Here is a 15391-nt window from a genome sequence, read left to right as displayed (position 1 = left end):
TGCTCCATGGCCTTTGTGGCTTTAAACTTGAATGAAACATGAACGCAGCATCCCCAAAAGCACTAACAAACATCATTAGCTATGTTTACTTGTTATACTCTTCTCGTTTCCATATACAATATATTTTATGCAATCTGGTCCTCTGCTCATCTTGCCATAATTTTAAGTTTAATAAAATTACATTTTCAATACCAATTTTAGTATTGTTTATGTCCATATTATACTCAGTAGTTGTATTTTAATTTATTTTTTTGCATTGAATGATATTGGTGGTGGAAAGTGTGTGTGTGTGTGTGTGTGTGTGTGTGTGTGTGAGAGAGAGAGAGTGAACTGAATATCCGCCTGGAGCCAGTGCCAAAATGATGGTGGTGAGCGAAGTAATAGGTTAGGCAAGTTCCCAAACCTTTCAGGCTGGGACTGCAAACATAACCATCTAAGCAATCCTTGACCCCTCATAGCAAAACATTGTAATCTTTGGTTATTCTTTAATAATTGAATCTTGTTTTGTAATATGAAGTTACATGGTTTACTCTGTTATTTAATGTCAATTCACTCAATTATATTACACTATCAATATTTTTATGTATCTTAAAATCATCTTGGGACCCCCCAGCTTAGTGCCCGCAACCCGCTGGGGGGCCTATCATACACTTTGAGAAGCACTGGCCACATTATACATTGCCTAAATACAGCTCATAGTGGAAATAATTTGTTTGCATTGAGTGACTTTTAGAATGATGAATGACAAGATAATGTATCAGACTCCAGTGTTATTTATGTATCTTAAAGCTCATAGAAATCACGAAAGTTGCCCATGAGGTTTTGATGGAGGCGGAGCTCGGGGCGTGGCCTAAGGGCTCTCACTTGCAGGAGCGCGGCTGCAGGATGGTCAGAGGTCCTGAGAAAGTGAGCTGGAGTAGGTTAGTCTGTAGAAGTGGAAGAGTCCGGCGTTTAAATATAAAAACAAAACCGTGACTGCTCCTTATCTGGAGTTGTAATGAACGCGTAGCTGTAGAAAACGAAGTCACTCGTAGTTTAGCCTTTAGTGATCCAGTATTTTGTTCTGCTTGTGAACCAGACAAGACAACAGGCTTTAAATGCAACGCTGCCTGATCTATGAGAAGACGATGGCCGAGACGAGGAACGGCGGGAGTTCCCTCAACAATAACAATGGCAAAGACCATAGTCGGAGAAAGCTGCTGATCGGTGTGGACCTCTTCTGCCTGTTTTTAGGTAAGATCAGACTTGCAGCATGGCGAGCGCGCACTATATGCAAATGAGCCTGCGAACTAATGCAACAGTTTCCCATCTTTGCTGGTTACATTCGCCTGTTGGACATACGGATTATTGTGGTTTGAAATGTGCTTATTGCATTTCTGATGAGTGTGCAGACTATTTGAAGATTTGACACTCATAAAGTTGTTGCATTCCCCTTTTTTTTCTGTGTAAAGAAGATGCAACTGTTATTTTGGGAATGTGTGAGAATAGCAGTACAAGTGGTGAAATCCTTGTCTTGAAAGTGTTCACCACGTGCCTGCGTAAATAAGCTGTTATCCCAGAAAAATGTGCTTACAAAGAGGAAAATGGTTGATCGATGGCCCCCGATGTGTGTGTAATTCTTTGCTGTCCAGCCACACCTGTCCTGCTCTACCTCTTATTTCAGCTCATTATATTTTCCAGAAAGTCGTCCATTCCTCGGCAGCAGGAATGCTCTTGATGTCCACATCTGGCTGGATGAATTTGTGGTGTGGTGTTGTAATTAAGAGCAGTGGTGGAAAGGTCAGACTTGTGTTTGGATGTTCAGCGTCACATTCAACAGCTGCGGACTAGAGGTTAAGGTTAATTTCAGTAAGCACGAGTGTTACATTGTGGGCAAATATTGTTTATCCGGACTAGTTGCTTAACCCTTATTGTACTACTCCATCAAAAAAAACTCTCAATCTGTTTTGATGGACAATCCGAAGTAAAAACACTGCAAAATGAAGTGGAAAAAGCAGAACTTACAGGCAGATCACTTTAGATATTAGGCAAAATGAAGACATATAAGCCTTTGACACATCACGATTATGTGTCTTTCAGCAATAAAACATAAGTGGAGTTGCGTTTTGTCTCATTTGTCTTCAGAATTCAAATGCCCATCAACACCTGTCTGACTGGCACATTGGCACATAGAAAAACCATGTGCTGATGTGCTTTGTCCGACTCATTCTAATCATCTCAGTGCTCAAATTACCTCCACTGTTTTTTTTAAGTTTGACTGTATCGACTATTGTTTTTAGTTTCATGCAAACTGCTTCTCTCTTCACTAGCAAATGTTGGCTTTCTGTCCTTCACTGCCAGTGGTATTTGCATACATTTCATAGCGTAGACTCGAGTTAGTTACACCAGCTATGGCACCAGTTAGGCCACTTTCTTTGTAACTTGTGTTCTTGCTCCTGCTACAACGATGTGTAAACAGTTAATTGATATAAGTATTTATTCTTCTAAAAAAACACAACGTTTTTACTTTTATTTTTACATCTCATTTGAGTTTAGAAATATCCTTGACAAAAATCCCTTGAGGTAAAGGTAGGTTTACTCTTATTCTGCTTAGATCTCTCATATCAGTGTGGGAAAAACCGTTCATCGGCTCTTACCATGTCTGATCTGGCAATTTGTGGTCAGCTTTCCTTTTTCTTCCAGTAGCTAATGGGTGCTACCAGGGAATTGCTCCATATGGACAGTCTTTCCTTGGAGATGCTTGTCAACAAACCCACAGTGTTCTCAGGCCGTGTGGTTTACTGCACTGACCACAGGAGGAAATGGGGCCGAGTTCGAGTAATCGGCACCCCTCACTTCCCACACTCTGATCGCCCTCTCCAGGGAATCCACACATCCCGCCTACTCACAAATCCCTCTAGAACATTATGGTCAATCCTACTAGAAACACAATAAACAAATGACCAATGAAGTCAATTTTGTAATTTGTTTCAAACTACATATCAGGGTAAATAGTACATACTTTATCCACTTGGCTGAAACAAATTTCTTAATGGTATTACTTAATAAACTTACTAGTACTACCATAACCAGACATGACATTTCTTGCAAATTTAACTTTGAACCTGAAAGCAGATCACATCTATCAGGTTACTATAAATAATTTGTTTTAATTGGAGTTTGGATGAATGAAATGCCCCACAGTTTATCATGTGATTATAGGCAAACCCAAACCTCACTATTGGCTCTTCTTCACCTCACTCTTCTTTACATTCTAAATGTGAAAAGTTTTATTGATGGAATATACAAAAAGATGTGTGTGATCAGAGAAGCAGAGAGATCCTCGAGCCTGCGTCACCTCTGCAGGAGCTGCTGCTACTTTCGCGTACAGAATTTTGCGTTTCTTTCCTGCGCACTTTCAAAGTCAGAGTCTCACACACAGTTTTTTAAACTAGACAGGGGAGTCTAACACCAGCGGCTCTTGGGGGTCCACTGCTTCTAGTAAAAACATTGGCGTCTGTGTATGGACTAATCCAGTGTGGACTGCACTGCCAGACAGATCCTTACAAGTGGAAAACGTGCCTCTGTTTATTTTAGCTGCAGTCACACTTTTGGCTGTTTAGGCTGATGATGCCCTCCCAAATACGGTGGATTTAATACAGCGTGAATGTTTTACGTTGAGTTTCCATAAACAGCAGAGTAATGGCACTGACATTACACAGAAAGCTTAGAAAACTCTTCCTAGATACATTAGTCCAATATCCATACAACAGCTCTTCAAACTAGAGCTGCACGATTTTGAATATTTATTTATCTGAATTGAACAGTTCTATTTCACATCTGAAATGTGGGCACCATGTCTCCTACTGCTTCTATACACACATAGTAGATGTTTATGTGTTTCTCTGTGGTCCTGGAGATCGTGTTGAGGTAATGCAAAACACAGCCCCACGCCTGCTGACTGGTGTTGTCATTGGCCGACCAGATGCCCCCTCCCCGTTGCTTCACCGTCGCTTTACTGGCGGGAAGAAAGCCGGAGGTGGAGGGAAAAACCCCCAGAGTCAGACAGTTATTCCCCATGCTGATGCTGCACAGTTCAGATGGATGGGGTCGAGCGGGGAATGATTTGACAGATCTTTGGGAAAACAGGAGCTCACAGCGTCCTGTTATGTCCTGTCTACATTTGAATCTTAAACCTGTAAGAAAAATACATTTGATTGGGTGAAGCTGTGTTGGTAAGGTTTGGCAGTACAGTTGATCTACCATCCAGTTCTCAAATCTGTCCTACTCGAACCTTGGTTTTGTAGTCAATACATCCTGGCTCAATCCTGTGATCATGTTTTCATATTGGCTGCTGGGCCAGTCTAAGCAAATGCATCAACGTGGCTTTAGGGTTCCTCAAGGTTCAGTATATTTTCATTGTCAGGGAGCTCAGATCACTACATTGCTGTGCTCACTCCCACCAGCGGACAGCGAGCCAGACAGGTATTTGTTTGAACAGAAAGAACGAAAATGTTAATGTGCTGAATTGAGGGAAAGGCCAAGGTTCCCATCAGGCTGCGGGGATTTAGATTCAGATCACAACCCGATCTCAACCCCAGCTGGACATTCAAAGCCAAGTCAGCTGCGCGTGTTGTGCAAGCGCTTAATACTAACTGTGTTGACATTTCGGCCCCGCCATCATCCCACCTCCAGCCTTTCCCACCATCCTGCCTCGACACCCGGTACTTTTTAGATTTCACATGTTGTTTTTCTTTTCATCTGTAGATCTCAAAATCATTCAAAGGGAAACTTGAAAGACTCTAAATGCTGCTTTTGAAGTGAGGCTCCCGGTGTGTTTTGCAAATTCTGCCAGTGATTTGAAGTCTCTCCTGGGAATACTGCGATCAAGTTTCAAAGTCCCCTATTGAGGCTTTGGTTAATAAGAGGAAGTAACGCTGTGTCCATTTTGGCTGAGGTTTCGGTGTACACCCATCCATGTTTGTTGTCAAGAGACGAATGAGATCGGTGCTCCACTTTTAAGTGCTGAAAGACAGTAAGTTGATCAGACGGATCCCTCGGGCATCACAAGGAGTCTGTCTGAAGTGTGCTTAAAGCTAAATGGGAAGGTCAAAATGATTGTGAACGCGTTTCTCATCTGTACACACTTTAAATACTGCCATGGGCTTAGATTCAAAAGATCACTGTAGGTTTTTGTTATGTTTGCATGATTTCATATTTATATCGGGTGAGTTTGGTTTATTTGTGTGTGTGTCACAGTGCTGCTTGTCGCTGCGTTTTTGCACAAATGCCCCTTCCCGCCCTACCAACGTGGATTCTTCTGCGGTGACAGCGGCATCAGCCTTCCCTATAAGAACAGCACTGTGTCCACCAAAGTGCTGGCGGCCGTGGGCGTCTCTGTGCCTGTGGTCTCAGTAAGTTCTGCCAGGGACAGCAGCAGAAGGACCAGGGAACCAGCCCGCACCACCCAATACATCACACGGGCGACTAGTGGCACTTCAAAAAGACCTGAGGGGGTTGTACAGCCCCTCTCTCTCTCTCTCTCACACACACATGCCGAGCCTCATTGACTGTAAATCATGACCTCTCTACTCTGCTGCCAGAGCAATGGCCAAAACCAAAATGTGGTCAGCTTTCCACAAAGTCCCCCAATTATTTCCATTAAAGCAGCTTATCAATTTAATCTTGAATATTGTAGACTCAAGTGTACACAGTTTGAAAATATTGAATGGCCATTTAAAGCAGTACAAGTAAGTCCTTTTCGTAGTCCCTCTCGGGGTAATACAGGTGTTAATGGGACAATTGGGGTGTCTTTCATCTCCCTCTGGTGTCTCTGGCCAGAAAACCACAATTTGCTTGACTCCGGGTCGGAGCCACAAATACACACTAATGGAATCACAAAGAAGAAGCTAGCAGGCTAATGGGCAAAGCTAACTGCAGGCTAGCGCCACTTAAACAGTATTAACAGCCAGGTTTGAGTGAAAATAATGATCTCCATTGTGTAATTGGATGTACAATATCCCTCTCTCCCTTTGTTTTTTCTGTCAGCGTAGTATAGTACAAAAACGCAACATGCTACAACACCTGCAGTGGCACTTATGGCCTCTAGGGGCAAGAGTTGCTTAGTTCTGCTTTAAATGTATGTGAATATTTATACTTACCATCTGTTTAGCATAGTCTTAGGATTTGGCATTAACTCTAACTTAAAGGGAAAAAAAATCTACACGTATACTGTACATTACAATAAATAATTCTTGTCAATGTCAAAGCTTATGTTCTCTCTGATTGCGTTGGCATTTCTCTCTTCAAAAAGGTCATGATCTGTGGTTAACAAGCTGGAATGGCGTCCACATTAACAGATAGCCAGAACAGCGCTGGCCCCAGATAACAGCCATAAAATGTATTGAGCGGTTCCCAGATGTTCCCTGGTCGTCCTGCGTGTCCCTGTGACCTCAGTAAATTGTGTGTCATTAACCCAGCACCTCCATCTCTCTCTCTCTCCCCATCACCGCCCCACTCCTGTCCCCCCTCCTCTCTCTCTCTCATCCCCTCACGCTTTCATCACCCTGCAGCCGGCCTGCCTTTCCTGGTCATTGAAACCAGCGCTGTGCAGCCTTACCGCAGAGGGTTTTACTGCGATGACGAGTCCATCAAGTACCCGGCCAAACGCGGAGACACCATTAGTGACGGTGTGCTCAGCGCGGCCGGGATTCTTATCACCATCCTGTCTGTAAGTCGCCACCTCACCCACTAATGCCATCGTCACAGCCTTTCAATGCCGCCTTCACCCCTCGCACCGACTCTAGTCTAGATGGTCACCTGTCTCTTTTCATCGCACTAACATGATCGCCTCCACAACACATTATTAATTGTCTGTATTCAAAGTGTGTTTCTTAATGATGCATTTCTTTGTAATGACAGGTATAGGCAAACGGAATATCAATGGGTTTCCAAGTGGTAGAAATTAGGACCAATGATCTTTTGATTGGCCAAAATAACACCCATAACTGGAAAAGGTCATATGACTGAAACCCCTGGATAAATAAACAAAAACATTAGCATTCCCTTTAAAATCCCTAAAATGCAAGGCAGCTATCAAACACAACAAAAAGCTAAACTAATATGATGTGTAACATTGATCTCGAGCACAGAAGTCAAACATGGCTTTATCATCTTCCAGCAGACCAGAGCCAGCTGATTTCAAGGGCCTTTGGAGCTTTTACGAAATGAAAAAGTCAGCTAGACAAATACTTTGGATCTTAGAGACTTATGGACAATTATTCGTTGAGGGAGTGGAAGCAAACAAGTGACTGATATCCCTCCCTCCTCCTTCCTCACAAGACCAGCAGCCACACATTGAAAATACACAGTAGCAAATACCCTCTATGTGTCCAGCATCTCCAGAGAGGCTGCTACATTCGATTTGCACTTTTCACCAATACATGCAGCCTCCATGTACTGTATGGTCACATTGGCCGTCATAGTGAGAGGGCTTCCTGTCCCTGCGTGTAATTATGGTTGACGCAATGGCTCTTTGGTCAAATAAGAGCGGAGTTGTGGTAAAAGCCCAAAACAAGAGGACTTTGCCACACATTGCACTTACCCTGTCAAAATCTTAGACTTAACAGCTGTGTAATCCTGGCTGAACCTGATGTTCTGTCAACCAGAAAACACTAACAGTAAATTTGCTCCTAGTGAGAAAAAGTGGTCAGCGCTGGGCCATGTTTCCATAATTTATAGTTTGGTTGTTCAGGAAAAGTATGGAGAAAGGACATCCATTAACCCAAGCTGTAAAAAAACAATAAAGGCACTAATAAATAAGTTTCTTTCTTGTTGTATTCTTCTAAACAAATACTAGTAATGCAATACTGTTTAAAAAGGGACTGTTTAAAAATTAGTTGGCATCAATTGTCACCATTTTATATCATTGTCAGATTCCTGTTTATTGCATGTCCGTTGCTACTCCGAGCAGCACTAAATGTGAGAAGTTGAAATGTTTGACTCAAGGAGAACCAGATGTGTCTCGTTCGCCCATAAATTCCACCGGGCCGAACGGAGCCGGCTCTAAAGGCCTGGATGGTGGAAACCTATCGGCGCGTTAAACCTCCTTTGGGGTTATCCCTCTCTCTGCAAAGTGTTTCCGAGAATCAGGCTCATTTCTGCGCCCCTCGCAAGAATGTCCGATGAAACCGAGATAGAGTTGAAAACAGCCAGACGTCCCTTGTGAAATCCGAGCAGTTAAAGAGACACGAAAAACACAGCGGTGCCCCTGACGTGCGCCTGCTGCAGTCTGGCCCCAAGAATGAGACCAGCTCAGCGTTTTTCCTGATTGAAAACAGAAATCCAGCCTCCCTTAAGTTCATCCACACTCCATCTCTACGTCTCTTGTTTTAAAGCCACAGTCTTCTTTATATTTTACCAATAGTCTTTTTTTTTGTCGTTTGACAGAGGAAAAGACAATATAACATGCATTGCTTTACTCATTTCTTAATGGATCCCCTAGAAAATCAGATGCTTCATCTCAAGAGGCATTCCAAGTAGGGCTGGGTATTGTTGAAATAAATTCCGATACCGGTACTTTAACGATACTTGCTTTCCAATACCGATACCTGAGCACCTACATAAAACATAAACGTGTTTTTTCTTATTTTTTCCCCTAATTTTCCCCCTAATTTTTCCACTTTTTTTCCCCAAATTTTCCCGAAATGTACTTATTTTTGTGTACAAATTTTCTCAGTTTTCCCCCCACATTTTTCACAAATAAAAAAAAATATATATATATATATTTAAAAAATTCACTTGTTTTTTCCCCTTTTTTCAATTTTTTTTCAACTTATGTTTCAGTTTTAGTTTCTTTAAAAGTTTGACAAACAGCATCAAAATTTGAACAAAGATTTTATATTTCTTTTCAGTACCTGCTTTTGATGCTTTTATTTTTTGGATACCAGTAGTACCTAAACCTTTTTTTCCAGTACCATACTGGCATTGTTTAACAGCACCCAGCCCTAATTCCAAGAAAGATTGAAGAATCTCAATCTGGCATAAAAGTCTTATGCGGTTTTGGATCAAGAAAAGCACTGGGTGCAGCACCTGCATGTGTTATTGATTGATTGATTTAAAAGTTGTTGTTTTTTTACTTGGTGTTTGGAAGTTAACACAAACAAAGTTGGGACAGGGACAATTTAGAGGATTAATGTTCAAATTATTTCAGAAAAGGAAGTGCTTACTCTCAATCTTAACTCTCCTGTGAATCTCACCTAGGGACACTTCTAGAAATCTTTCTAATCATTAGTTTGGGCAAAACCTTCGTGTCAAACACAAAGAAATATAGTATTTATAATCCCAGTACATTTAGAGCCACTGCTTACAGACATAAACAACTTCTAAAGAATTGTGCTGTGCATTCCTCCAGTGCTTTGTTCACACTTTTCTCTATTTTGACTGCTACCATTTGTGAGCGTGTGGACAATACGAGGACGGGGGTTGGGGCGTTTTGCCTGAACAGCTGTTATGAGTTATGGCCGGACACCTCCCCCTCCCAAGTGCACAGGCCGTGTCAATCGTTGGGTTTAGTCTGTGGTTTATTTACACACTCGCGCAAAACTATACAGACTGGACAGTTTGGGTTCCCTCCCACGTCGCTTCACTGTTTTCCTTCATTCAGAGACATGGAAAGTACAGACATCAAGGAGCCCACTTCACATGAGACGGCTACGTTTATTCCAGAATTGTGATTTTTATGCTTAAATGTTTAGAAGATTTTTTTTCGGTTCACGTTGTAGATAAACAAATCCACTGAAACAGAGATGCAAGATTCAACAAAGTAGATGCTGCTCTGCAAAAAATCAAACCATGCAGCGCTAAAACACTGCAAATTGAAGCAGTATGCAAGTTGTTGTCGTCAAACAATAGTACAAAACAGCAGTGCATTAAACATAAGAAAAAAGGTTCCTATGAAGACTCTTATGCTCAACAATTTATTTATAATCACAGTCCCTTGTTTAAACTTGTTGCCGTCAATTTTAAAATTAGTGATTATTTGCATAGCTGCTATGCTGTGTGAACAGTTTAAACAATGACACATGTTAAACAATAAAATTAAAAGCTTAGACAAAGTATAGTCAACAAAAATACATTTTAACCTTTTGTCAACCAATGCTCATAAGTGTTTCCCTGCCCAAATGGTTTCACTGACATGTCTATTATGTAAAACAGATCATCATTGGTGAGAGCTACAGGATCTACTTCCTGCACGAAGGCTCCAAGTCTTTCGTGGGGAACCCATACATCTCCGCGCTCTACAAGCAGGTGGGCGTGTTCATCTTCGGCTGTGCCATCAGCCAGTCCTTCACCGACATCGCCAAAGTGTCCGTGGGACGCATGAGGCCGCACTTCCTGGACGTGTGCAAACCTGACTTCAGCATCATCAACTGCTCTCTGGGATATATCACAGATTACCAGTGTCAGGGGCCGGCGAGTAAAGTACAAGAGGCCAGGTACAGCAGCAAAACGGCTTGATCGCTAATATCGCTTACATGAACTGTTATAGAAGCGGTTAGTAATGTTTGTTTTCTCTCTTTAGGAAGTCTTTCTTCTCTGGACATGCGTCATTCTCCATGTACACCATGCTTTACCTGGTGGTAAGTTGTTGCTTTAATCTAATCAAAATCATTAATTATTAAAGGGGGGTATTATGCAAAATGGACTTTTTCAAGCTTTACATCATGTTATTATGTCATTCCCTCATTAAAAACATGCCTGAAGTGTCGCCTTGGCACATTCACGTATTTTTGAGTAATCTGTAAAAACTCTGATGGCAGCCATTTTAGGGATAGGTTTGCCTGAATCCTCCTAGGAACGCCTCCACTTCCTGGAGACGCCTCTGAGCTTTCGTCACCAGCCAAGTAACCAACCACTGCTCCTCAGCAGAACCCCCTCCCCACTGATGCCACAGACAGCGTGTGGAGGGGGCGTGTCGGAAAGGGTCAGAGGTTCTTAAAGAGACAGAGGCCTATTTCAAGGCATTTGCTACAGCCATTTTGAGAGAGCAATTTTATACAAGGCAGTTATTCTAATTTAGTGCATTTACAGACCAACAGAAGGTTTGGTCATCATTGTAGTGTGATATTGACTGGTGCTATGTGATTGAAAAAAGCATAATACCCCCTCTTTAAGAATGTTCTCACTTCTGTTTCTTGTCTCCATTAGGTTTTATGTATGTCTGCAATGCACTTTTGTACCAGTTAAATGTTAAGGCTCTTGGATGTGCTGAAAATGTCAATTCTAATACTTGTCAGTTTCCAAAATTATGCAGCTGTAACGCACACTTTTAGTGATATTTTAAACTGGTAAACTATGTCAACTAATAACTAGATTAACGCTTGACTTAAGAGGCCCTCTGCTTTAGGGGTAACACTTTCAATCCGCTTAAACATATTTGTTTCTTTTCCTTGGCACGAGTAGGTAGACCTATATTTGACCTGATCTCTCAGTTCAACCTTTTGTATTGTTTACAGTTTTACCTGCAGTCTCGCTTCACTTGGCACGGGGCCCGCCTGCTGCGCCCGCTGACCCAGTTCACCCTCATCATGATGTCCTTCTACACGGGCCTGTCCCGAGTGTCCGACCACAAGCACCACCCCACAGACGTCCTGGCCGGGTTTTTCCAAGGGGCGCTGGTGGCGTACTGCGTTGTAAGTGTTGCCAATAATAGTCGGCGATAATGGATCTTTTAGAAATGTGTTTGTAATATTGTTTCTTTCTTGCAGGTGTTTTACGTTTCAGATCTGTTTAAACCAAAAGGCAGACGATCTACAGTAGCTCCTTTGCCAGTGAAGAAAGATATAGTTCCTCCTCCCGACATTAGAGAAAGAAGTAACCCTCTAATAATGGCATGAAGTGACTGTTGGCAACTCGACGTGTGCCATTTCCAAACACTGCTAAACCACGTGGATAAAAAGCTCCCACTTGTGAACTTTAAGACATTTCAGAGACATTTTAAAACACACTTTTTATATATATATTTACTCCACACCGAAGTTTCTGTTTTGGAGGATCTCTGTTGAGGTCACTTTATGGAAAAAATAACAGCTGTGAACACAACCATGCGTGTTTTCGTACACGCGTGAGATTTTCTGCCACTTTTTGTTTTTACTGCTATGTGACAAGAATCACAGACAACAAATTCCTTTATTTCAGGAAGGATTTTAAACTGTAACAAATGTATTTTCGCTAACCTCAGTGCTGTGTCACCACTTGAATGACCTGAAGTGAAGCTTTTGATAAGCTTTATATTAGTTTGTCCTTTTATTTGTTGTCTTTTGTATATGTTTCAATGCACATTGGTTACAGTATAGGCCTTACTGTGGGTTCAGAAAGTTTTCTCCCTTGATATAGAAAGTTGCAGCTATGTCCCTTTTTTTTAAAGAACAATTTTCTTTGCAGACATCAACATCGCAGTGTCCATAGAGCGAAGGCTTCCTGAACTCACCGTATGTATGTTTTAGTGCATATTACAGAATCGGTGACGGTTACAATGTATGTATGTGCTGAAGTGTATTTAAGGTGGGTCTCCTTCTGCTGGTTAGAACGAGGCCCCGCTGAGCCACTTAATGAAATGTCTGTCTGTTTAAAGTATAGCAGGCTGCGCTCCCAGTGTTAGACCACAATGACCCTTCAGGGTTGTGCGTACTTGTGTGAGTCCATTACGTCAATGCGTTCAGTTTTAATGTCATGTCTCTGTATGTCAATGTTTATGGTCTGTGACCTTCTTCAGCCTGACAACAGGTGCAGGTTCAAATCCAGACACTGATTCAATAGTCCATGCCTCCAATGCGCAGTTGTAGATGACATCTTTTTCCTGCATCATTAGATTTTGATCATGTTCATTTTAAATTGGTCTATCAACAACATTTTATTTTGATGTCTAGGTAAGAAGAAAGTGACATTTTTGTTTTTACCACAAATGGTCCCTGACATTGTAAACAATATAAACTCCCTCTTTTGTACACGTTTTATTAACTAGTTCCTAATGCCCATGCCACACTAGACATCCAAACATGCTAGGCAAATTTTCTGTGTCATTCATGTTAAAATGTCAGAATAGTGGGATGCCTACAGGAAAAAAAAGGCGTGTGGATTTTGTGATAAGAAATATGAAAAGTCCAGCCAAATGAGAACCACTGATCAAATGAAGGCACCATCATACCTCAATTTATAGGTTTCTCCATCCAAGCAGGATCTGTACTCATTCTGATGAGCCTTGCGCTTTATATTTGTGTAAATATGTGTTTATTCGACCTGTGTATATGTCATTGTGCTGCTTTGCTCCACAGGCTTCATCCTTTCAAAATAAAGCGCCATACAGTTTTGGTACATTAAAAGTTGTATTTTTATAAGACCGTGTCAAATTTTGTACAAAGAACATGTATGGTGTTTGAAAAGTTTAATAAATAAACGAGTAAAAGAAAAAAGAATGCTGTGAGGAGAAAGTCTGTTTTTTGTCAATGATTTAGTGGCAGCGATGGAGAGATTTGGGTGTGGAGCGGTGGGCACTTCCATGCGTGGCTTCCTGGGGGGAAATGGTGAACATTCCTGGCTTCAACCCTGCTCCCCTACGGCCCTCTGAAATAATACAGGCTACGGCAAACTGGTGGAGCCCATTCACATATGAGAATACTTAAGGTATATGTGGTGTTTTTCGACCTTAACATTTCTCTGCATCATTAGATCACAGACATTTAAAATAGTCTGTACCGGATACTTTTAATATGGAGACCAGGCTGGGCTAAAACAACAGTAGTATTTTTACATGAATGAACGCACGTGACAGAGTGAGGTGCTCATTTTCTGACCTCCAAGAGAGAAGATCAAGTTCAGTTTAGATTCACATCAAAAGGGTATCACCGACATCTAGTTCTATGAAAAAAAAAAAAAAACAGGGAAGCACCGACATCTAGTTCTATAAAAAATGATTGTCTTCAAAAATGTTTTCGTCCAGTGTTAAAATGTAAGTTCAAATGAAATGAAAGGCGTGTTCAATTTGAAGTCACCAAAATGAATCCTTACGAAGGTGCAACATAGGCTTGAGTATGGGTTGTTGGTTTAGTACACACCTATTTCCTATGACACAACTTTAAACTATGTTTTTTCTCCTAAAAATAGTACAACCCTCCTTTGCCCTTGCTCAAAAAGTGCAAGGAGAAACTACATGTCTGAGTAGAATTTCTTATACAGCACATCTTTCACCATGCTTTGAACCCTAACCCTGAGGTGGGTTCATTATTTAGCAACTGGGGTGGGGGTCACAAACCCAACAAGTGCAAGACTAGGTTCTCAGCTCTTGAGGTTGTCGTTGGGCAAGACACTTCAAGTTCCCTATGGTGTGTGTGGGGACAGGGTGGGGGGCAGTGAGATGATAATCCGGGATGTAGATCGTCTTTATCGATCTCACAATGGAGAAATGTACTTGTTACCAACTATGAAAGTAAGCTATACCTGGTCAGACCGGTTTGACCCAGGTCTCTGCTATGAAAATGCTCGCCAAACTGGGTTGACCAGGCATTGGGCTGATACGCGCCTCTCTGTGGAATAAGGCCTATAGAGGAGAGGAGGAGACGCTTGGTCTATTTTGCGTGACTGAGCGCACGCGTAAAGACCAGACATGTACGCATCAACTCGTCTAAGCTAAGGTAAGAACATATCTCAGGATGGAAAAATGGTGGCCTGTTCCTTTAACAGATTTATTTCTATCCAGTGTTTCACTTAAATTTTGTACTGATGATGGGCGAGTGTGGCTACCACTGCTCAAAGCCTTCTCCATCACATCCCAGAGGTTCTGTCTCAGTGGTGGCCGATCCATGTGTGAAAATGATGTCTCATGCTCCCTGAACCACTCAGTCACAATGCGGGGGACAGAGTCACACTTTGAATACAGAGAAATGACATAAGCAAAGATAGAAAAGACAAAAAGTGTATCCATTAAAACTGTCTGTATTTGGTGCGAGGCTTGCAGAACACTTACACACATATCTTCTATATCTTACACTGCAATTGAAAATGATTTTGTTGTGATGCTGTGAATACTTTTGGCTTTCATGTCAGAAATTGCTGTCAGCAGTTGCATGTTCACGTTTCGAGCTGGACCCATTTTCCAAAGAGGCTTTCTTGATCAGCGAGGCTTAACGTTCTAATAAAGGAATCCGTTTCATGTGGTTTGGACACACAGAAAACTGTTGTGTTTCCCACCACATTTCAGAAGTAATTAGCCCCAGTGCGGGTTCAAATATCCCCCCCCCCCCCCCCCCTCCGTTTACAAATCTGTTGCGTCTACACAAAAAATGTAAATCAGTTTCTCGACTCATCGTATCAAAATCCTACATATAATCACGTAGAAATAGCTAAGAGTAGGACC

The 15391-nt window shown here is 41.8% G+C and overlaps 1 protein-coding gene across 2 annotated transcripts; it reads left to right on the top strand.

Moving 5' to 3' along the window:
- The first annotated feature begins 905 nt into the window (after positions 1–905).
- LOC306973328 (phospholipid phosphatase 3-like) lies at positions 906–12806 on the top strand. Of its 2 annotated transcripts, none has more exons than XM_079570233.1 (6): positions 906–1233; positions 6552–6709; positions 10195–10475; positions 10562–10619; positions 11496–11672; positions 11748–12806. In XM_079570233.1, exons 1-6 carry the CDS (start codon positions 1098–1100, stop codon positions 11874–11876), a joined length of 939 nt encoding a protein of 312 aa, XP_079426359.1. In that variant the 5' UTR covers positions 906–1097; the 3' UTR covers positions 11877–12806. The 2 variants fall into 2 exon arrangements, with proteins under 2 accessions (XP_079426359.1, XP_079426360.1); XM_079570234.1 differs by lacking the exon at positions 6552–6709 and adding an exon at positions 5239–5393.
- The last annotated feature ends 2585 nt before the right edge of the window (positions 12807–15391 follow it).

This window comes from Gobius niger (genome assembly GCF_951799975.1).
Source record: "Gobius niger genome assembly, chromosome: 13".
In the NCBI taxonomy this organism is placed as follows: Eukaryota; Metazoa; Chordata; class Actinopteri; order Gobiiformes; family Gobiidae; genus Gobius; species Gobius niger.
The sequence above is the reverse complement of the archived record's forward strand: the minus strand, read 5'-3'. Positions and strand labels throughout refer to the sequence as shown.